At 46.8% G+C, this 22837-nt stretch overlaps 2 protein-coding genes across 2 annotated transcripts; one reads left to right on the top strand and one right to left on the bottom strand.

Moving 5' to 3' along the window:
• LOC106610239 (ubiquitin carboxyl-terminal hydrolase 38) lies at window positions 1-10072 on the bottom strand. Its single transcript, XM_045722769.2, has 11 exons — window positions 9811-10072; window positions 8528-9263; window positions 7725-7860; window positions 7430-7559; window positions 6621-6722; window positions 5851-6009; window positions 5441-5634; window positions 5188-5287; window positions 4951-5057; window positions 2640-4014; window positions 1-990 (listed from the first exon to the last, which is right to left on the bottom strand). Exons 2-11 carry the CDS (start codon window positions 9207-9209, stop codon window positions 826-828), a joined length of 3150 nt encoding a protein of 1049 aa, XP_045578725.1. The 5' UTR covers window positions 9210-9263; window positions 9811-10072; the 3' UTR covers window positions 1-825.
• A 223-nt stretch (window positions 10073-10295) lies between these two features.
• LOC106610209 (SWI/SNF-related matrix-associated actin-dependent regulator of chromatin subfamily A member 5) lies at window positions 10296-22815 on the top strand. Its single transcript, XM_045722770.2, has 23 exons — window positions 10296-10581; window positions 11452-11562; window positions 11667-11833; window positions 11973-12073; window positions 12547-12647; window positions 12909-13088; window positions 13482-13637; window positions 13800-13931; window positions 14136-14204; window positions 14518-14627; window positions 14734-14960; window positions 15187-15308; window positions 15542-15694; window positions 17505-17637; window positions 17758-17906; window positions 18097-18324; window positions 19085-19198; window positions 19480-19602; window positions 19791-19923; window positions 20072-20190; window positions 21422-21634; window positions 21806-21919; window positions 22169-22815. The coding sequence occupies exons 1-23, from the start codon at window positions 10507-10509 to the stop codon at window positions 22235-22237; spliced, it is 3099 nt and encodes a 1032-aa protein (XP_045578726.1). The 5' UTR covers window positions 10296-10506; the 3' UTR covers window positions 22238-22815.
• The last annotated feature ends 22 nt before the right edge of the window (window positions 22816-22837 follow it).

Raw genomic sequence — 22837 nt, 5'->3', positions numbered from 1 at the left:
TTTCAGCAATTAATCTTTAATATTGGGGGGGGGAAAAAAATCATGTATTGTACATTACTTTAAAACACTGTACAGCAAGGCTGAGGTTTGTGTCTTTCCAGTCAAATTCTGCTTGTAAAATCTGGTTTAATAGTATCTAACTAAAAGGCACAAAATCTGCAACAAAAAAGTATCCCTGAATGAATAACTTAATTATATGAGTCAATGTTAGTAACCATAACCCCACCTTAAGAACATTGTCAAACGTTCAGCATGCAATTGTTCTCACGCAAATGACACAAATTTTGTATTAAAAGATTAATCGTATCTTATACTTTTTGTATACAGTATTCATGGCATTAGTTAATCATTCCATGTTTATTGAATATACTTTCGCACCCATATCTGTAAATTTTATTGCATATGAAAATGTCTTATGACAAGTACACGTCAATGAATCTCCTTATCAAAAATCAAACCCACCGCTTGAAAAAAAATAAAGAGAAATGCATGCAAACCAGAAAAGGTTATGAGGTCTAGCTTGTCCCGAGGCAGAAAGTTGTGAGTTATGGATGATAATAAAACAACAGAGGCAGACATGAGAGGTAAGACCCTCACTGTAAGGTTGAGTCCAGTGTTGGATTTAAGTCCATGTGGGCGTGTACATTATGCATTGTATTCAAGTGCTCCCTCCAAGATCTTCAGCGCTCTCTCTACGGTCATGTGCTTCACCATCCACTGGATGAGTAGCCAACCAGACTTCTCTGTGCATGTCTCTCATATAGAGTCCAGTGGTCTTTCAGTGTTATATTTACTTGTTTCTCACTCTTCCCAGTCCCTCCTCCATCAGAAGACCAGTCTGTTGACAGTGTTGAACCCCCCACCTCCTCCTCCTCCCCCCGAGGGACCACAGCTGCCCGGGGGTTCGTTGTCGTCTGGTCCGTTGGGCCTGAACGAGCAGGAGGCAGAGGCCGCCTGGAGAGCTCGGGTCCGCGCGTTCAGCTCCTGTTCCTATTGGACAAAGGAGTTCGGGACCATTAAACACTGTTCAGAGGGTCGTTCATTAGGGACAAAATGGAAGAACACAGAAACAGGCAGGGACTACCTGGAGTTTAATTTTCCATTGCAGAACTTTTTTAAATGTTGCCTGTCCTAATGAGTATGACCCAGGAGTTTGGGTAGTCTGTCTGAGCAAGAAAATGCAGCTCTGCTGTCCTCTAGTGGTTTCTGCAAATGTGTGGTTGAAGTCTTATTTTTTTGAGAGATTAACGACTCATAAAATTTCACTTGACTAATTGCAACTTGAAAGCACAAAGGAAATGTGTAACATGTGTATGGTTGGCTTTCTGAATACTTGCAACATGTTTTGATCAAAGCTTTACAGAACTACTTTACTCCTGTCAATGGATACATGGAAAACAGGGTCCTGTTAAATTTTGAACATGGGCACAAGTTGAAAGGACAAATTCCGAAAACAAGTCCAACGGAGAAGAGCAAAGCATGACATTACCAGAAATACCCTGAAGAATATGGAAACGTGTCTGACATACTGATGCCATCCCCACAACATTTTTTATTTTTTTTAATATTTATTTTTCCCCACCATCACGGACTTTGCTGATAACCAAGGGCGCAACTTTGGTTTTAGAAGTGGGGGGACACAATTTTTTTTTTTTATGTATCCAGTCAGATAAACACGCCAAACAGCCTACCGACCACTCAGAGGCGTCCGCATGGTCCTAAAGCACACTGTTGCCTTGTTTTGTATCACATTCCAATGATAAAACTGGGGGGGGGGGGGGGACAAACATTCTGAAATTGCATTTATGTGTGTGTGTGTATGTGTGTGTGTGGGGGGGGGCATGTCCCCCCTTCCCCAGTGAAAGTTGCACCCCTGCTGATAACTACTTTGTTGAGGGAAAATGTACTGATACGATTATGATATGTTGTCTCACCTAGCCATCTTAAGATGAATGCATTAATTGTAAGTTGCTCAGGAGAAGAGCGTCTGCTAAATGACTAAAATGTAAATACGCATGCACCTCAGCATCCCATGCTAATCAAGCAATTAGAGGAAGGTTATTGGAGGCTAGCGTGATCATAAGTGAACACAGTCCACTTCCCTGGGCCAATACATTAGCATAGCCTGATGCATCATTTAGGTCAGGATCACACTAAACGGTTATGCTAATGGCTGCGTCACCCCTCCTTGGCCTGTATTTAGTGACAAATGACAGGATCCGACACAGGGTGGGACTGGAGGGCTTTTTATATAGTGATAATTGGTTTGAGTGAATCGGATTTTCACCCTTCTGCTACCCTGTTATCTAAAACTGGTCATGGGGAGAGAGATGAAAGTAGATTATTATAATATGGGTTGTTGCCCTCTAGTGGTTAAGAGGCTGGGTGTCAAAGGTGAGGCTTGTCCTACTTGTAAAGCCAATGGAAGAGGCTGCTTACACGTCACCAATTTAAGAGTTAATTCGATTAATTTTTTTTTTTAAAAGCACTGATAACTAAAGAGACCAAATCCTTTTTAAGGTTTCAAACCAAAAATGAACATACTGTAAATGAAAGTGAGTAGAGCACTTGGATAAACACGAGCAAACAGAAAACGCCTCATTCACTATACTGTAACTCCTCACACCCCCTTCTCTCACCTGTAAAAAGAGCTTGTTGTCCTTGGTGACGGCGTCCATCAGTTCTTTCTGCAGCGGAGGTTCAGAGCCCAGTCTCATGCCGTTGGTCGTCACTCCCCCGGTACTGTTCTGCCCCCCGGTAACGTCCTGTTTCCGGTAGATCAGCACATAGGCCGTGTCCTTGGGGAAACGGTTGGTTACGTTCTGAACCGACCCCAACGAAGTGAACGTCACCCTGCTGTCGTTGAACAGCAGCCAATCCCCGGCCGCCTGGCCTCCGCACACCACCTCCACTTCCTGTTTGGGATGAGTCACCCCGGAGCAAGTGAGTGCGATGGGCTCAGTCTGCCCGTTCCCAGGCTCCTCCCCCAGGGCGAGGGGATTGGCTAGATGGTGTTGGGCTCCGTCGGCCCCGTTGAGGTTGCGGCCGTAGGAGTAGTAATGGCCGCTCTCCGACGACATCCCAGAATGCATCACTACAGAGCTGAGGACGTAAGGAACGAACTGGGCCGCCGGCCACACCCCTACCTCACTTTCTCCTCCTGCCATCCCGTTGTCGCCCTCTAGCCCAGTCTCCTCCTCCTCCTCTCTCTGCGACGGCTTCAGTTTCTTGGCCAGGTTTTCGCTGCTCTCGGGTGAGTCCACTTGGAGTGGAGAGGATGGTGGCGAGGAAGAGGACGAAGAGTGTTTGGGTGGAGGGGCGTGCACGGGCAGTCTCATGAGCGGCGGGATGGTGACGTTGTCCAGGATCTTGCGGCGCACGTGGCACTTTGCGTCGTAGGAGAACCTCAGCAGCGTGAGGATGAGGTACTCGGGCGCCGCCACCACCCTCATCCCCCGTTCCGCCCGCTGCAGCGAGCCACACTTCTGGCAGAAGTAGGCGTTCTCCTTGTCCAGGATCTCTGGCGCCAGGAAGTAGTCCACCAGGTCAGGAACAGACAGCGGTGGCTCGCTGGACCCTGGAACAAAATGGACACCGGTGGTGGAGGCCGTGGCGGGTTTGGGAGAAGGGCCTACTTCGGGAGCCTCACTGCCCCCGTTGACAGCCCCCTGGCAGGGGCCCCGGGGTTCCTCTGAGGGGCCCTCGGTCTGAAGAGGGCTGGAGGTGGTGGAGGGACAGAAGGCCAGGGATAGGTCAGTGAAAGGTTCTTCTTTCTCCGAGACACTGTTGCATGTCATACAGCGGATACCCGTGCTCAGCCTGCCTCCAAACATCCTCTCAATCAGCGTCCTCTCGTCATTCCCCTCGGACTTCCCCTCCACAGGGGCCACGGGTGACACTCCGGCACCCTCCGCAGAGGTTTCACCCCCGGTGTCGTCGCTCGGTCCGTTGCCAGGGGAGACATTTGACTTGGCTGACATGAGAACCTGGATGGTTTTCTCCTCTTCGTGTAACCTTGGCAACAGAACACGAGGAGACAAGAGAAAGTTCAACATGCAAATGAATGTAACAGCATAATAAATGGAGCTGTCCTTTTCAATAACACCCATTCGAGTGAACATGAATTCTTTAACTTCTTAAAATCTTCTCTCAAAACACTAGATTTATACATACATTCTTTCCATCTGTACCTGGAGTCATACAGGTTTTAGGAGTTGTAGGGTGCTCCAGCAGTCTACTAGATGGTGTACCTACCTGTCCAGGAGGAAGGAGCTGTAGGGTGCTCCAGCAGTCTACTAGATGGTGTACCTACCTGTCCAGGAGGAAGGAGCTATAGGGTGCTCCAGCAGTCTACTAGATGGTGTACCTACCTGTCCAGGAGGAAGGAGCTGTAGGGTGCTCCAGCAGTCTACTAGATGGTGTACCTACCTGTCCAGGAGGAAGGAGCTGTAGGGTGCTCCAGCAGTCTACTAGATGGTGTACCTACCTGTCCAGGAGGAAGGAGCTGTAGGGTGCTCCAGCAGTCTACTAGATGGTGTACCTACCTGTCCAGGAGGAAGGAGCTGTAGGGTGCTCCAGCAGTCTACTAGATGGTGTACCTACCTGTCCAGGAGGAAGGAGCTGTAGGGTGCTCCAGCAGTCTACTAGATGGTGTACCTACCTGTCCAGGAGGAAGGAGCTGTAGGGTGCTCCAGCAGTCTACTAGATGGTGTACCTACCTGTCCAGGAGGAAGGAGCTGTAGGGTGCTCCAGCAGTCTACTAGATGGTGTACCTACCTGTCCAGGAGGAAGGAGCTGTAGGGTGCTCCAGCAGTCTACTAGATGGTGTACCTACCTGTCCAGGAGGAAGGAGTTGTAGGGTGCTCCAGCAGTCTACTAGATGGTGTACCTACCTGTCCAGGAGGAAGGAGCTGTAGGTTGCTCCAGCAGGCTACTAGATGGTGTACCTACCTGTCCAGGAGGAAGCGGAGGTACTCAGAACAGTCCTGCTGGGAACCTGCATTGAACCAGGGGGGCCGAGACGCCTCAAAGAAGACTCTGGGGGCGTACGCTGCCCTCTGCAGGAGAGACACACACAAACTGAACGACCACTCACCGAATACACACACCAAGTGAAACGTCAGGGATGGAGCCATAGTCATTTCCATTGAAAAACCCGATGGCCACTAACAGCAGCGGGAGACAAACCTGGGTGTGTGAGAGGAAGGTGAAGAGGAGCTGCAGTTTCTTCATCAGTGTGTTGGCAGTGGCATCATTCAGATGTAACGATAAGACACGCCTCCTGAAACTGGGACAGGACCATAGAAGGGTTCGTGCAGAGCATTTCATAAGAACGTCCTACATAAATATTACAGCATTATATCATTCTATCGTGAGGGGATTCAAGTGAGAATGTATATAGACAGCTTTGTTAACCACGTGTACTAAATCCACTACTCACTCTGTGGCTGAGAAGAGTGTCTGTATGATACTGTTCATGTAGCAGGTGTTTCCCAGGTTGACGAGGCCAGTCTTGCCCGTCTCAGACTTGCCCGGCAGCCTCAGCAGGCCTGAGGCAAACGAGTTGGACTGGGACGTCCAGGCACTTTGGTTCAGAACCAGCTTGATCTTCTCCTCCCCGGGCCCAGGTAGCTCCTAGAGGGGAGGGAGACAGCTTTCAGACACTCCATACACCCCGTTTACTATACATGAGCTGCATAGTATTGTACACTGTCCGAACTTTAAAGGTCTATCCTTCAATAATGACGACATTATTCACGACGCCACAAACACTACAGTTGGTCACATAAATAACGTAAACCCCCCCCAAGGGCACCACTCGAGTGATCACTCGTTGTCAAGGTGTCTTACTTTGATGGCCTCCAGGATGTCGTCGTAGAGGTCAGGGAAGCCAGAGTACTGGTACATCATACAGTGGACGAGCTCTGTGAAGTGCAGCAGGAAAGCCTCACTGGTGGGCAGGCCGTCCCTCTTCAGACTCTGAACCAGGTCCACTATGTGTGGCACGACCTGGGGAACACACATTGAACGTATTGTAGACAAACATTTACATTAAAGTCATTTAGCAGACGTACAGTTAGCGCATTCATCCTAAGATCGCTAGGTGAGACAACCAACGTATCACAGTCGTGGTACGTCAATTTATCCTCATCAGCTAAGTCAGTGCTGATAGACATGATGTTCTTGGTCATATGCACATCACATCTGTTCTAATGTGTTACAAGGTGGAAAGGTGCAGTGGAGGAAACTAGGCACTGCATATAGCAGTAGAACAGCACTAAACACACTGATGTAGTGACTGGTAAAAACATCAACCTTCACATGCTACATTAAGCCTCCCTTTCTGTCATTGGGGTGGGGGTCACACTGACTTAAATGTAATCAACCTTTTAAAATGAATTGACAATCATGGCAGATGAAACCACCGCCAGTCAACTAAAGGACCATCATGGTGCTTTAAACACTTTACACCTCATTAGCGGAAGAGCCCTGCTGAGAGGAGAGTGCTTCTGGGAAATGGAGTTTAATGGAGCCTGAAGGTATTTCAGCTAAATGGGGGGAATGAGGGAGGGAAAGACATGCGGTGCACAATAGAACGAGTTGTATTGTGTGTTTCTTACCAAGTGGAAGGCCTCGGGAGAGTGTTGGAAACTCAGCAGCATATGGGATAGAACCACTAGGGCCCCCTGTCGCACGATGGGGTACCACAGACGGTTGAACACCTACACACAAAGATATAACATACAGCATATGTATTGTATACACACTGACACAGAAAAACACAATTCAGAAGTGATATAGCTAGACACCATAATGACCAAACTACAGGAACTCATTTTCGTTCATGTGATCATCTATTCATCAGTTGTAACTGAAGTTACTCTTGTAGCATCTATAACTATCACCACAGAGTTTCTAAACCCAGAGGCGCAACATCGTAAGACTTCTGGGAACGCTTGCGAAACAGATCAGGCCGGGGTTTGGGGTTTGATACGTCAATGAGAGAAGTGAAAAATTGTTCCTTAGTTGTGGCTTGTCTCAAAATCTAAAGCTACAGCCTAGATTCCAGCCAATGTCTTCAGTAGTTGAACATGTTATTACTCCAACCTCGTGAAAGTGACAAACTGACACGTTTTAATTTTCGTCGAATACTACTTTATATGGAAGGAGTGCCTTTGATTTGACGGCCTGCACAGTTCAGCGCTAGATGACCGTTCGACCCGATGACGGGTTTCTGCGCATGGGCTTAGCTAGCCAACGTCGCCATGGCGTCACCTACAGTGTGATCGGGGGTTTCTATTGGAGAAGCAATTTCTGCCCATCTTCATATAGAGTACTGTCTTTGCTATTACCATGTGTAACTACCATCTTAGCTCATTGGTGCATTGACACTCCCTGCTGAGGTAATAGTGGTCAGTACACTACCCACCAGTTCAATCTTAAGCAGGGTGACATCTATGAGGATGGTGAACTTCTGCACCGCAGCCAGTCCCTTGAGCAGGGCAATGACCCACATCTCCACATGGTGGGCTAGAGGCCAGGACAACCAGTCAATCATCCTGAGGAAGGAAAGAGATGGAGAGAACAGTATAAGGACGAGCTCTGTGAAGGGCAGAAAAGCTCTATTAAATCACTACATCCCATCTAGTATACACACCGCAAATACAACGGATTCATTTATTCAGTTTAGCTAATGAAAAAACACAGTAAAGGCACCCAGTGACCTGCAGAGTGCTTGAGTCATGCTGGTGTCTTTGACGTTCTGGTCGGTGGTAAGGCTCTTGATGAGAACTGTGATCATCTGGAGAGGTATGTGCTGGACCAGGCTGGCTAGGGCAATGGAGGGGTCGAAGGAGGGGTCTGTGCAGAACACAAAAAAACTTGAGTATAATTGACTGATGTTTTTTTGGGGGGGGGGTCACAGCTTATGAAATATGTCCCAATTGTATTCAAATGTGTTGTTTACAACCTCTACCCTAACCAAGTGACCCAATTCAAGTCTGATATTGAGCGGTGCATGAACTCTCCACCACCCTGGATCATTAAAATGACAAAGAAGTTACCGTTCCAAGTCTCAAGCATGTGCTAACAAGCCTGACATTCCTAGTTTTTCCATAGGTGGGTGAAGATGGAGGTCAAATTAGTGACTGCATTAGAAAATACTATAGTGTACTTTACTTCTGTACAGTAAAAATTGCTATTGTATTTGAAACTGCTTATTTTGTTCAAATGATTTATAAAACTTAATTTAACTAGGCAAGTCAGTTATAAGCAAATTCTTATTTACAATGACAGCCTACCTGGGAACAGTGTGTTAACTGCCTTGTTCAGGGGCAGGACGACAGATTTTTACCTTGTCAGTTCGGGGATTCGATGTAGCAACCTTCCGGTTACTGGCCCAACACTAACCACTAGGCTACCTGCCACCCCAACTTGTATGGGGCATTGATGCATAGACACATACAGTGCAATCTGTGCGTGTGTGCTCATCTGTGACTGTGTGTGGTGCACCCTCCCTCAGTCTCACCAGTGGAGGAGATTATAGCGAACACCTCCTGCAGAGATGGCAGCAGTGTGACCGGCTCCGCCTTCCAGATGTTCTGTAGCAACGTGCTGACCTTGGTCACCTGGTCCACGTACTCCCTCAGCTCCTGCTCCTGGCTGGCCGGACAGTGGAAGTACCCAATGGTCCTCACCAACTGCTGGCAGAACAAAATGGCAGCCTTCTCCCGGGGGATGCACTGTACGAAGTCTGAGAGCATGGTGGCAAGACGGGCGCACAGGGCTGGCTCGGGCCGTTCGCACACCATCCTTAGGATTTCTGTCTGGATGATGGAGAAGATATCCAGCACCGAGGGGCAGCTGATCAGCAGCCGCAGGCAGCCATGGATGTAGTCGACCACGGCCGGGTCCTTGCGGTCCAGGGGGCCGTAGCCCTGCTGTAACAGGCCCAGAACAAAGTCTTTGCTGAAGAAGAGCTCAAAATCAGCACGGTGGTAGCGGGCATAGGCCTCCAGTACCTGGAAGCCCACCTGTTTCTGGAAGGCGTCTTCGCCCAAGAAGATGAGGCGAGTGGTGAGAGTGTACAGGGCCTGACATTGCTCCGCCGTGACCTCTTTCTCTGCGGCTTCGACTACCTTCTTCACGATGGCCTTCTTCACTGGGACTGAGTGAGAGGAGCTGACCAGGGCCTCTAGAATCTTGTCCATGATGGCAGGCAATCTATATAGCTGTGAGGGGAAAGATCAGGAAGCAGTCCACACCTAAAAGACGAAAGCGAGCAGGTCATCAACCACCATTAGTGACCAGTTACTTATTCTGGCTAGCTTTCCATTTCTTCATGGCATGTCCACCACAGCTAGCTAGCTAGACGTATGATTCGGTCAACAACTTGTAAATAACAAACTGTAATCGTTTTTACCATTGCTGAAAAGTTGTATAAGCATAGCAATATCACACGGCTATGAAGCTAGCCACAGGTAAACAAAAACAACACAGCATCATGCTTTGCCTTATCATCACAAAGTCAGCTAACTTAGCTAGTTAAACAAGTTAACACATTGAGATAGTTACAGTAACCACAAGCGGCATGTTATCGAATTCAAATTATCTGAGATTAAAGACATTGATGCACAAATAAAACATGTGTGGATAACAAACTTATTTTTCGCAATCTAGCTAGCTAACGTTCTTTAACAAACTAGCTAGCTATGCTAGCATGACGTTAGCTGTGTATGGTATTGCAACAAAGCAGGCCGGAGATGTAACTAATTTAGCTAGCAGAAATGTATCTTCCCAAACATCACGTACCAATATAATTCATAACACCAGCATCCGATGAAAATATCATAAAATGCCAGTTGACATTAGTCGCCTGTTGACAACTCATTCATCTCTTATTTTGACATTATAAAATCAGCTGATTTAAAAGCCCTGCAGAAACGTCATTCCGATGGACCACGAATTTTTCTAGGAGCCTTCTGCTTTTGACGATCTCATTGCCTGTTTAATAAAGAACAAAAATGGCGACTATAAAATAAAATATATAAACATTTTGTGAATTACAGGTTTGTTTAAATACAAATATAAACATACTGACAATGGTTTGTAATGACTTAAAACAAAATGTATTATTCCACGGATTTATTTTACGCGCAAACTGAGCTCATAGCCATTGGACAGGCATAGCATTTAGACTGATAGAGTAGCAGATGGGTTATAAGTCAGTACATTTGTGCAGTTTTTGCATTTTGGGAGTAAACACGCAGCCACGCTACCAAAGTCTCGCGAGACAAAGCGGAACCTTTGTGAACGCGGGTAGCGGGGAAAGGAAGCTAGCGAATGAATCACTTGTAGCCAGCCAGTCTCTTTCATAATAAACAGTAGGACTATAGCAGCGTATTTTCTGAAAGAAAGTTTTTGAAAACCATATCTGCCATTTATAGGCGGACGAAGTAATCGAATAAACAGACGATCGGTTTAAATCGAGGAAGAAATTCGGTAACAATGTCCGAGACTGGAAACGGCGTGGAGCTGCGGGAAGAGCAAGCAGTTGAACTTGAAGAAACCGGAGGAGTGGAGGTGAGCCTGAACAAAATAATAATAATACATATTCTGAGCCCATCATTCGAAAAAATGGCTCAACAAGTTTTAGATTATGCTAAAATCAACCGTATGTCTTTTGTGACTTCCAAATCGAGCCATCTCAAACTTTGTCTTTGCTAGCTCGAGTTGTTTAGCTAGCAAGCATTAGCGTCGTTAGCTAACGTTAATCGACAGCTCCGACCCATCTTCCTGGAGAGTGTGTCTCGCAGTACTGTATAGTAGAGCTAGCAGCTAGCCTGTTTCATAAACACTCAGCTCACTATGCTAGCTAACGTTACAGCTAATACACTTTATTTTAATACGCATCAAGGGTTTCTATACAATTGTAGCAGTTGTTTACATCTGTTTGAAGCTGCATTCGATCCTCTTTATATTAGTGCAGCTTATCTCACATTAAGACAACTGGGAACTCCCAGTCAAATCGTGACGCCAGTGATCTTCAGGTTGGAAAGTCGGAGCTCTAGAGCAGTTTTTCCAGAACCTGGTCCTCGACTACCCCCAACAGATTCGTTGTTGTAGCCCCTTGACAAACACACCTCATCCAACTCATTTAGGGCTTGTTGACAAGTTGAACCAGGTATGCTTGTCCAGGGTTACAACAAACAGGTGTACTGTTGGGGGTACTCGAGGACCAGGGTTGGGAAACACTGCTCTAGAAAGATGCCCAAGTTTCAGACTTGGAATTCCGAGTTAGATGACCTTTCAAAATATTTTTCCCAGTTGGAGGTTGTTTTTTTCTTCTTTTTTTCTCGAGTTCCCACTTGTCTTGAAGCCACTTAGGTCAGAAGTCAGAGATTTCTGAGTTCTCAGTTGTTTTGAAAGTGGCGTTACATTCCTCTTTTCCAGGAAAAGGATGATGCGTCAGAGGCCAGCAAGGAGGAGTCTTCTGAAGCCGGACAGGATGCCCAAGATGAGGACCCCTCTTCATCTACAGCGCCAGCCTATGAGGAGAAAGTGGTAATGGCACACTGCTAGATGTTCATTTACAGTTTTAATATCTAATTTTCCGGTTGTAAATGTAATTTGTTGCTCACAAAGTTTCACTGCTTTTCTGAGTGTAGGCATCAGACCGGACCAACCGATTTGAGTACCTACTGAAGCAGACAGAGGTGTTTGCCCATTTCATCCAACCTGCGGCCCAGAAGACCCCCACCTCCCCGCTCAAGATGAAGCCAGGACGCCCTCGTGTCAAGAAGGACGAGAAACAGAATCTCCTCTCGGTCGGAGAGTGAGTATACAACGCAACACGCAGAACAACTTGACCTGATGATTCGTCAGTCTTCCGTGGGAGTACGTTTGGTGTACGTTTGGGGCATTTGATATGCTGTCTCTGATGAATTGCGGGTACCCCTTTCTCTCTTTGACAGTAACCGTCATCGTCGCACAGAGCAGGAAGAGGATGAAGAGCTGCTGAGCGAAAGCAGCAAGACCACCAACGTCTGCACCCGCTTCGACGAATCTCCCTCCTGTAAGCAGTCACATGGTTTTACTTATTAAAGCTACAATATGTAACCTCTTGGGTGACCTGACCAAATTCACATAGAAATGCGTGTTATAGATCTGTCATTCACATTAAAAGCAAGTCTAAGATGCGGTAGATCTGTTCTAGGTACTCATTTTCTGTGCAATCCATGGTTAAGTTTTGCATCTTTTACTTTCGGTTTTGTACACCAGCTTCAAACAGCTGAAAATACAAAATGTTATGGAAAATACATTTCACAGCGGTTTAGATGGTACAAAGATTCACTAAACTTACTTGTTTTGTCACAAACTGAAATTAGGTGAACTATTAGAATTTTAGCATCCATGAAATGGCTTCTGCATAGTGCATCTTTAATGTAGCAAAGTCCTGACCGGGACTACTATAGTCCATAGTTGAATGGAAAGTATATCAAACTTGTGCACTACTGAGTATGTTGTGCTGTATCTATCTCCCAACAGTTGTAAAAGGGGGTACAATGAGAGACTACCAGGTCCGTGGTCTGAACTGGCTCATCTCTCTGTACGAGAACGGAATCAACGGGATCCTTGCTGATGAAATGGTAGGTTCTCGTTTCAAAATAAAGTGAAAAATGTTACCTTTTTGGTATTCTGGTAGTTCTACATGTATATCTCTTGATCTGTGTGTGTGTGTGTGTGTGTGTGTGTGTGTGTGTGTGTGAGTGAGTGAGAGACTCATGAAGATTAGTCCTGGACTACATCAGTAACAGCATCCAAAGACCCATTCATGCTAAAATTCGGTATTCAAATTATTGTGCTTTTTTTAAATTGTATATATACTCACCTTGCTTGTTGTCCTTCAGGGTTTGGGTAAGACCCTGCAGACCATCTCTCTGCTGGGGTACATGAAGCACTACAGGAGCATCCCCGGGCCCCACATGGTGCTGGTGCCCAAGTCCACCTTGTACAACTGGATGAACGAGTTCAAACGTTGGGTCCCCTCCCTCAAAGCAGTCTGCCTCATCGGAGACCGAGAGCAGAGGGTGAGCTATGAGCAGCAGCAGACCACATGAATTCTCTGATGTAAAATGAACAGGGCATGTTGATTGCTGTAGATCAACTGGAAAGCATTGGGTGGTGACTGTGGGACAGTGTTGAGGCTTATGTGTTTTCCAATGTTCCATATGGGAAGAAATGTTTTCATGGAAATAGTCAGTTAATGTCTATCTCCGTCTGCAACTGAAAACGTAACACGTAGATTTCCTGCAAAATAAGACTACTAATGGAGATTCTGCATAATGCAAGCCAATGCTTGTCATTTTTCAATAACTTGTACTACAGCAGTTGCAGCGCGTTAGACTGGTGATGTTGCTGGGGCTTTGGTCTTGTGCCCCACCGATAACCCTGTATCTTCACCCTCTTTTTTTCCCCCCCAGAATGCCCTGATCAGAGATGTGCTGCTGCCAGGGGAGTGGGATGTGTGTGTCACCTCTTACGAGATGCTCATCATAGAGAAGGCCGTGTTCAAGAAGTTTAACTGGAGGTACCTGGTCATCGACGAGGCCCACAGGATCAAGAACGAGAAGTCAAAGGTTAGCGAGCTTCTAAAGTTGACACACTCGCACTGTATCCATATTTGATTAAATGTAAATATGTGATTTAAAATGTGTATATACACTAACAAAACGTCAATGGGCTCAACTCACAAAAGACTCTTAGGTGGTTTGTCTTACCTGTGTATGTTTGTGCTGTAGCTGTCTGAGATAGTGCGTGAATTCAAGACCACCAACCGTCTGCTGCTAACCGGCACCCCGCTGCAGAACAACCTCCACGAGCTCTGGGCCCTGCTCAACTTCCTGCTGCCAGACGTCTTCAACTCCTCAGAGGTAAGAGGCAGATAAAATAGGATGAACTTTAATTTACCTGAGGGGAACAAATTGTTGAACACAGACAATTGCCCTCTATTAATACTACAGTTTAGGAATAACGCTTAGTAACACTTAGTGAAAATAACAATATTCTCTATTTTTCACTTATTTAAAGGGTCCCGAAAATATGGATTGATTTAACTTTTAATTTTTCTCTCGAAGGACTTTGACTCGTGGTTTGACACCAACAACTGCCTGGGGGATCAGAAGTTGGTGGAACGTCTTCACACTGTAAGTATCTGAAACACTTCCTTACATTTAACTGTACTGTATACGTGAATATGTACTGTGTATATATGAATGGTGAGTAAATAGTAATTTTGTCTCTTGGTGCCTTGATAATGTATTACTTTCAATTTTAATGTAATAACATCTTATGTACTTGTCTATAACTGTTTTTTTGTGGACCCAGGAAGAGTAGCTGCTGCATGTTCAACAGCTAATGGGGATCCTAATGAACTAAAGATGTAACCATGTAAGGTTTTATCAAATAGTGTTATGGGGCCTTCCCCCATGTTCTCTCTCTCTCTCTCTCTGTGTGTAGGTACTGCGTCCTTTCCTGCTGCGTCGTATCAAAAATGAGGTGGAGAAGTCTCTGCTGCCTAAGAAAGAGATCAAGATGTACGTGGGGCTGAGTAAGATGCAGAGAGAATGGTGAGTAGCCCACACACAGTCAACGTGTGCCCTTTCCCTGCCAAACAAATTCTTCAGCCCTATGCACTATAATGTGTATTGAAAACACTGTCCCGTCACTCCTCAGGTACACCAAGATCCTGATGAAGGACATAGACATCCTGAACTCTGCAGGGAAGATGGACAAGATGCGTCTGCTCAACGTCTTGATGCAGCTGAGGAAGTGCTGCAACCACCCGTACCTGTTTGACGGGGCCGAGCCCGGCCCGCCTTACACCACCGACCTGCACCTGGCCGTCAACAGCGGCAAGATGGCCGTCCTTGACAAGCTGCTGCCCAAGATGAAGGCTCAGGGTGGGTGGAACGAATGGCTCCCCTCTAAGACCAGTTACAAAATTGGTGTTTTTATGGCTTGTTTGATGGCTCTGTGGCCCTTTCAACTTTAAAGTTGATATGGAGACAGTGTTGTGTAAAGGCTATTTGACTTTTTGTGATTCAAACTACTATGTTAAAGTTGCAGAAATGTAGGCATGGTGGATGATTGATTGGCGGCCATTTTGAACTCACCTCCCTCTCCCAGGCTCCCGTGTGCTGATCTTCAGCCAGATGACCAGGATGCTGGACATCTTGGAGGACTACTGCATGTGGCGCAACTTTGGCTACTGTCGCCTGGACGGACAGACGCCCCACGAGGAGAGACAGGTACGACTATGACTCCCACTCCTGGATCTCATTAACGGCAGTGGCTTATTACCCAGGTCCCAGATCTGTTTGTGCTGACTTGGTGTGACATTGACCGTAGGAGTTGGCAGGGCAGCACACGCAGATCTGGGACCAGGCTAATAAATGGCTTGTAAATACAAATAATTTAACTCGTTGCAGTTTGAACACACTTCATTTAACACTACATTTCCCATGTTCCCTTGTTCCTCTAGATCTCCATCAACGCGTACAATGAGGAGAACAGCCCTAAGTTCATCTTCATGTTGAGCACCAGGGCCGGAGGGCTGGGTATTAACCTGGCCACAGCTGACGTGGTCATCCTCTACGACTCAGACTGGAACCCTCAGGTCGACCTGCAGGCCATGGTCAGTACCTCTCATTGACCCACGTTAGTGGACTAATTAATCAGTCTTTTATATGACATTTTACTGTTACTTTAATTAGAATTTGCCCTACAGATTTAACATGGTCAATTGCCCCTAGTTTGAATCATATCACAAGTGAGCTTACATTCAATAGAATCTCTCACCAGTAACTTAATTTATCAAGATGTTTCTACAGTGGGGGGAAAAAAGTATTTGATCCCCTGCTGATTTTGTACGTTTGCCCACTTACAAAGAAATGATCATCATAACAACAAAAAAATCCAGAAAAACGCACGTCAAAAATGTTATAAAATGATTTCCATTTTAATGAGGGAAATAAGTATTTGACCCCTCTGCAAAACATGACTTAGTACTTGGTGGCAAAACCCTTCTTGGCAATCAGAGGTAAGACGTTTCTTGTAGTTGGCCACCAGGTTTGCCACATCTCAGGAGGGATTTTGTCCCACTACTCTTTGCAGATCTTCTCCAAGTCATTAAGGTTTCGAGGCTGACGTTTGGCAACTCGAACCTTCAGCTCCCTCCACAGATTTTCTATGGGATTAAGGTCTGGAGACTGGCTAGGCCACTCCAGGACCTTAATGTGCTTCTTCTTGAGCCACTCCTTTGTTGCCTTGGCCGTGTGTTTTGGGTCATTGTCATGCTGGAATACCCATCCACGACCCATTTTCAATGCCCTGGCTGAGGGAAGGAGGTTCTCACCCAAGATTTGACGGTACATGGCCCCGTCCATCGTCCCTTTGATGCGGTGAAGTTGTCCTGTCCCCTTAGCAGAAAAACACCCCCAAAGCATAATGTTTCCACCTCCATGTTTGACGGTGGAGATGGTGTTCTTGGGGTCATAGGCAGCATTACTCCTCCTCCAAACACGGCGAGTTGAGTTGATGCCAAAGAGCTCCATTTTGGTCTCATCTAACCACAACACTTTCACCAGTTGTCCTCTGAATCATTCAGATGTTCATTGGCAAACTTCAGATGGGCATGTATATGTATTCTTGAGCAGGGGGACCTTGCGGGCGCTGCAGGATTTCAGTCCTTCACGTCGTAGTGTGTTACCAATTGTTTTCTTGGTGACTATGGTCCCAGCTGCCTTGAGATCATTGACAAGATCCTCCCGTGTAGTTCTGGGCTGATTCCTCACCGTTCTCATGATCATTGCAACCCCACGAGGTGAGATCTTGCATGGAGCCCCAGGCCGAGGGATATTGACAGTTCTTTTGTGTTTCTTCCATTTGCGAATAATCGCACCAAATGTTGTCACCTTCTCACCAAGCTGCTTGGCGATGGTCTTGTAGCCCATTCCAGCCTTGTGTAGGTCTACAATCTTGTCCCTGACATCCTTGGAGAGCTCTTTGGTCTTGGCCATGGAGGAGAGTTTGGAATCTGATTGATTGATTGATTGCTTCTGTGGACAGGTGTCTTTTATACAGGTAACACGCTGAGATTAGGAGCACTCCCTTTAAGAGTGTGCTCCTAATCTCAGCTCGTTACCTGTATAAAAGACACCTGGGAGCCAGAAATCATTCTGATTGAGAGGGGGTCAAATACTTATTTCCCTCATTAAAATGCAAATCAATTTATAACATTTTTGACATGCGTTTTTCTGGATATTTTTGTTGTTATTCTGTCTCTCACTGTTCAAATAAACCTACTATTACAATTATAGACTGATCCTTTCTTTGTCAGTGGGCAAACGTACAAAATCAGCAGGGGATCAAATACTTTTTTCCCCCACTGTACCTGGTAACTGTTAGACACTTACCTGATTGGTTCATTTAACTTTTCTTCTCAGGACCGAGCTCACAGGATTGGTCAAAAGAAGCAGGTGCGTGTGTTCCGTTTCATCACGGAAAACACAGTAGAGGAGAGGATCGTGGAGCGGGCCGAGATGAAGCTCCAACTGGACTCCATCGTCATCCAGCAAGGTACTGCACCGGTGGCCATTTTGGATCTCCTCTTCCCAGTTTCAAATCTACACTATTGAAGTCAATGCCTTGGTAATGCAACTAGCTGACTTGTCTGTGTCTACTGTGTCTGTTCTGCAGGAAGGCTAGTGGATCCCAATGCCAACAAGCTGGGGAAGGACGAGATGCTGTCTATCATCCGGCACGGCGCCACGCACGTCTTCGCCTCCAAGGAGAGCGATATCACCGACGATGACATCGACGAGATCCTGGAGCGAGGCGAGAAGAAGGTCAGAACACAGACGGACAAGGACCTAGCGTTGGCATTGGGCCTAGCATTAGCATTTATCTGCACTCAGATCATTTATATAATATGTGATAGCATTAGCATTGCTATATGTGGGTTGATATCTAGATGCCAAACACATTAGCAATGTGTAGCTAGATGCTAACGCTTTGCTGTGTGTTTGTATCTGACAGACCATGGAGTTGAAGGAGAAGATGAACACCATGGGCGAGAGCTCCCTGAGGAACTTCACCATGGAGTCCGACAACAGTGTGTACACCTTCGAAGGAGAGGACTACAGGGAGAAGAAGAAGGTGGTCACCAACTGGATCGAGCCACCCAAGAGAGAGAGGAAGGCCAACTACGCAGTGGATGCCTACTTCAGAGAGGCCCTGCGTGTCAGCGAGCCCAAAGCACCCAAGGTAAGCCTCGCTACCGCCGGCCTCTGGCTATGTATATGCATGCCACTGGGATAGCTGTGTGGAATGAATCAGACCATCTTTCTCCATGACTAAAACTCCAGTCCTCCTCTTCCAGACCATCTTTCTCAATGACTAAAACTCCTGTCCTCCTCTTCCAGACCATCTTTCTCCATGACTTAAACTCCTGTCCTCCTCTTCCAGACCATCTTTCTCCATGACTTAAACTCCTGTCCTCCTCTTCCAGACCATCTTTCTCCATGACTTAAACTCCTGTCCTCCTCTTCCAGACCATCTTTCTCCATGACTTAAACTCCTGTCCTCCTCTTCCAGACCATCTTTCTCCATGACTTAAACTCCTGTCCTCCTCTTCCAGACCATCTTTCTCCATGACTTAAACTCCTGTCCTCCTCTTCCAGACCATCTTTCTCCATGACTTAAACTCCTGTCCTCCTCTTCCAGACCATCTTTCTCCATGACTTAAACTCCTGTCCTCCTCTTCCAGACCATCTTTCTCCATGACTTAAACTCCTGTCCTCCTCTTCCAGACCATCTTTCTCCATGACTTAAACTCCTGTCCTCCTCTTCCAGACCATCTTTCTCCATGACTAAAACTCCTGTCCTCCTCTTCCAGGCCATCTTTCTCCATGACTTAAACTACTGTTCTCCTCTTCCAGACCATCTTTCTCCATGACTTAAACTACTGTTCTCCTCTTCCAGACCATCTTTCTCCATGACTTAAACTACTGTTCTTCTCTTCCAGGCTCCTCGTCCACCTAAGCAGCCCAATGTGCAGGACTTCCAGTTCTTCCCCCCAAGGCTGTTTGAACTGCTGGAGAAAGAGATCCTATTTTACAGGAAGACTATTGGCTACAAGGTATACAACATGTACTGTTACTAGTGTAACTGGTGGTACATCAGTGATGGCAGGTGCCACTTAAAATCTAAGGATGGGCTCATAGTAATGGCTGGAATGGTATATATGTGCTTGAGCTGTCCTCCCCTTACCAGCCTCTTCTGTGGTCAATTATGATGCCGTCAGTATGATAATGTTCCATCAGACGGCGGCCATTTTGCAGTTTCAAACCAACACAGTCGGTTTAGTTTAGAATGGGATGTATCCGTTGAGTGTTTAAGTGATATACATTTTCTCTCCAGGTTCCTCGTAACCCAGAACTGCCCAACTCGGCTCAGCACCAGAAGGAGGAGCAGGCCAAGATTGACGAGGCCGAGGGCCTATCAGAGGAGGAGCTGGAGGAGAAGGAGAACCTCCTCTCGCAGGTAATTGGCTGAAACAAGACCAACTTAAACACTCTAGACATTCATCATAGTGCCCTACTCCATGTCATACTTATAGAACTACATATAGTTCAGTTGAGATACTCTTTAATGGCTTCAACTACAAAGTAGAGACAAATGTTAGCATTTGTGGCTAGTGTCGTTACAAACTGTCATCGATCTCTCCACAGGGCTTCACCATCTGGAACAAGCGTGACTTTAACCAGTTCATCAAAGCCAATGAGAAGTGGGGGAGAGACGACATCGAGAACATCGCCAGAGAGGTGGAGGGCAAAACCCCAGAGGAAGTCATGGAATATTCCGGTAAGAAGAAAAAACATGTACCTTTTTTTTTTTTTTTTTTTTTTTTCAAATCGCAGAAATGTATCTGAATCTACGTCTTATATAGCTAGTGGACATTACTCCCAAGTGTATGACAGAGATCTAAACGTGTGTGTGTGTGTGCACACAGCTGTGTTCTGGGAGCGCTGCAACGAGCTGCAGGACATTGAGAAGATCATGGCTCAGATCGAGAGAGGAGAGGCCCGCATCCAGAGGAGGATCAGCATCAAGAAAGCACTGGACACAAAGGTAAGCCATTCCAGTGAGGTCATCATTAACATGAACAACGTTGGGGAGCCTAGACCTTTTATTTTGATCAGATGCTCGATACAGTTGTGAAAACCTCTGGGCACTCCCAACCCTTCTGAAGGAATGTGTCTGGGCCCTCCCAACCCTTCTGAAGGAATGTGTCTGGGCCCTCCCAACCCTTCTGAAGGAATGTGTCTGGGCCCTCCCAACCCTTCTGAAGGAATGTGTCTGGGCCCTCCCAACCCTTCTGAAGGAATGTGTCTGGGCCCTCCCAACCCTTCTGAAGGACTGTGTCTGGGCCCTCCCAACCCTTCTGAAGGAATGTGTCTGGGCCCTCCCAACCCTTCTGAAGGAATGTGTCTGGGCCCTCCCAACCCTTCTGAAGGAATGTGTCTGGGCCCTCCCAACCCTTCTGAAGGAATGTGTCTGGGCCCTCCCAACCCTTCTGAAGGAATGTGTCTGGGCCCTCCCAACCCTTCTGAAGGAATGTGTCTGGGCCCTCCCAACCCTTCTGAAGGAATGTGTCTGGGCCCTCCCAACCCTTCTGAAGGAATGTGTCTGGGCCCTCCCAACCCTTCTGAAGGAATGTGTCTGGGCCCTCCCAACCCTTCTGAAGGAATGTGTCTGGGCCCTCCCAACCCTTCTGAAGGACTGTGTCTGGGCCCTCCCAACCCTTCTGAAGGACTGTGTCTGGGCCCTCCCAACCCTTCTGAAGGAATGTGTCTGGGCCCTCCCAACCCTTCTGAAGGAATGTGTCTGGGCCCTCCCAACCCTTCTGAAGGAATGTGTCTGGGCCCTCCCAACCCTTCTGAAGGACTGTGTCTGGGCCCTCCCAACCCTTCTGAAGGAATGTGTCTGGGCCCTCCCAACCCTTCTGAAGGAATGTGTCTGGGCCCTCCCAACCCTTCTGAAGGAATGTGTCTGGGCCCTCCCAACCCTTCTGAAGGAATGTGTCTGGGCCCTCCCAACCCTTCTGAAGGAATGTGTCTGGGCCCTCCCAACCCTTCTGAAGGAATGTGTCTGGGCCCTCCCAACCCTTCTGAAGGAATGTGTCTGGGCCCTCCCAACCCTTCTGAAGGAATGTGTCTGGGCCCTCCCAACCCTTCTGAAGTACTGTGTCTGGGCCCTCCCAACCCTTCTGAAGGAATGTGTCTGGAGCTGGTGTCTGATCATGTCTACCAGAGGCTTACCATACACCCTGAAGGACATCTTTTTCTCTCCCTCGTTGTAGATTGGTCGCTACAAGGCGCCGTTCCACCAGTTGAGGATCTCGTACGGCACCAACAAGGGGAAGAACTACACAGAGGAGGAGGACCGCTTCCTCATTTGCATGCTGCACAAGCTGGGCTTCGAAAAGGAGTCGGTCTACGACGAGCTGCGCCAGTGCATCCGCAACTCGCCCCAGTTCCGCTTCGACTGGTTCCTCAAGTCCAGGACCGCCATGGTGAGTGGAGTGGCCCCGGGCCGACAGTGGAATTAAGTACAACTTTGTTGTAGAATCAATAGAGTACAACCTGAAGGTGGAAATGTGTCTTTACTTCTTCAGTAACATGATAACCATTCATTCAAAACATTCTACATTTCAAGAGTTGTGGTTGTATACGTGTGTGTGTAGGAGCTCCAGAGGCGATGCAACACCCTGATCACCCTGATTGAACGAGAGAACATGGAGCTGGAGGAGAGGGAGAAGGCGGAGAAGAAGAAGAAAGGACCACGGAGTCAGTCTTCTGTAAGATCACAACGCTCCACTTCCTGCCCATCACTGAACTCTCTGGTCATGCAGTCCTCTATCTCTGTGCATTGTCCAGGAAGACACACACGACACTAACAATATCACACAATGTTCTTTTCCACTATATAATCTTGTCTATACCAATATAGCATTGTAAGCAGACGTTATTCTATGAAGTGCCGATTTTTATGATTATTTGAGCTGACACTCCTTTTCTGTCTTCCTCTTCATCCCACACTTCCTCAGGCTCAGAAGCGTAAGGGAGAAGGGACCCCAGACCAGCGAGGAGGCCGCAGGAAAAAGCTAAAGCTGTGAGGTGGTGATGGTCAGAATGAGGGCAGCGGCAGGCAGCAGTATAGTAGCCGTAGCGTCTGTTTGTTTTGTACGGGTTACCGTGGTGATACATGATGATGATGATTTACTGTATAAAACCCAAGAGGACTGAACTTTTCTTCACTATAGCGTGTCGTTCTATCTAGAAGATTCCAGGAGGGAGCCTAGGTTCTTAGTGTCAATTTAATGCAGCCCCCCGCACCTCTCTGATTCAGAGGGGTTGGGTTAAACGCAGAAGACACATTTCAGTTATATAACTGATTAGGTATCCCCCTTTCCCTATAGTATTCCTTCTACTCACAGGCCTGCTAGTAGGGACTAACTGCCATACTGCAGATGCGCTGATTTAGTTGAATTTTTTGGTTGTTTTCTACCCTTTTTTACTAGTACTTGAGGTGACGAGAAATGTATTTATGCCCGTTGGTTATGTTATCACATTCCATTGATTGTAACGATACCTGTATGTACCCCCACTCCCACTCTGTTATGTTACCGACCTACATTGTAGAAAATGTATTTTTGGAACGTGTCACTAATAAATTACCCCTTTTTTTTTTTTTAATAAGTATTCTTATGCAACAA

This window comes from Salmo salar, chromosome 08 (genome assembly GCF_965601325.2).
Source record: "Salmo salar chromosome 08, fSalSal1, whole genome shotgun sequence".
NCBI lineage: Eukaryota > Metazoa > Chordata > Actinopteri > Salmoniformes > Salmonidae > Salmo > Salmo salar.
This window is presented reverse-complemented; position numbering and strand designations above follow the sequence as displayed.

Excerpts from the sequence above, each read along its gene's own strand:
- LOC106610239 (XM_045722769.2), bottom strand. The coding sequence starts at position 9,209 with ATGGACAAGATTCTAGAGGCCCTGGTCAGCTCCTCTCACTCAGTCCCA. Across the intron at positions 6,723-7,429 it reads CCCTGCTTAAGATTGAACTG|GTGTTCAACCGTCTGTGGTA; the intron begins GTGGGTAGTGTA and ends CTTTGTGTGTAG. Across the intron at positions 4,015-4,950 it reads CTCCGCTTCCTCCTGGACAG|GTTACACGAAGAGGAGAAAA; the intron begins GTAGGTACACCA and ends TCTGTTGCCAAG.
- LOC106610209 (XM_045722770.2), top strand. The coding sequence starts at position 10,507 with ATGTCCGAGACTGGAAACGGCGTGGAGCTGCGGGAAGAGCAAGCAGTT. Across the intron at positions 13,638-13,799 it reads TCAAGAACGAGAAGTCAAAG|CTGTCTGAGATAGTGCGTGA; the intron begins GTTAGCGAGCTT and ends TTTGTGCTGTAG. Across the intron at positions 13,932-14,135 it reads ACGTCTTCAACTCCTCAGAG|GACTTTGACTCGTGGTTTGA; the intron begins GTAAGAGGCAGA and ends TTTCTCTCGAAG.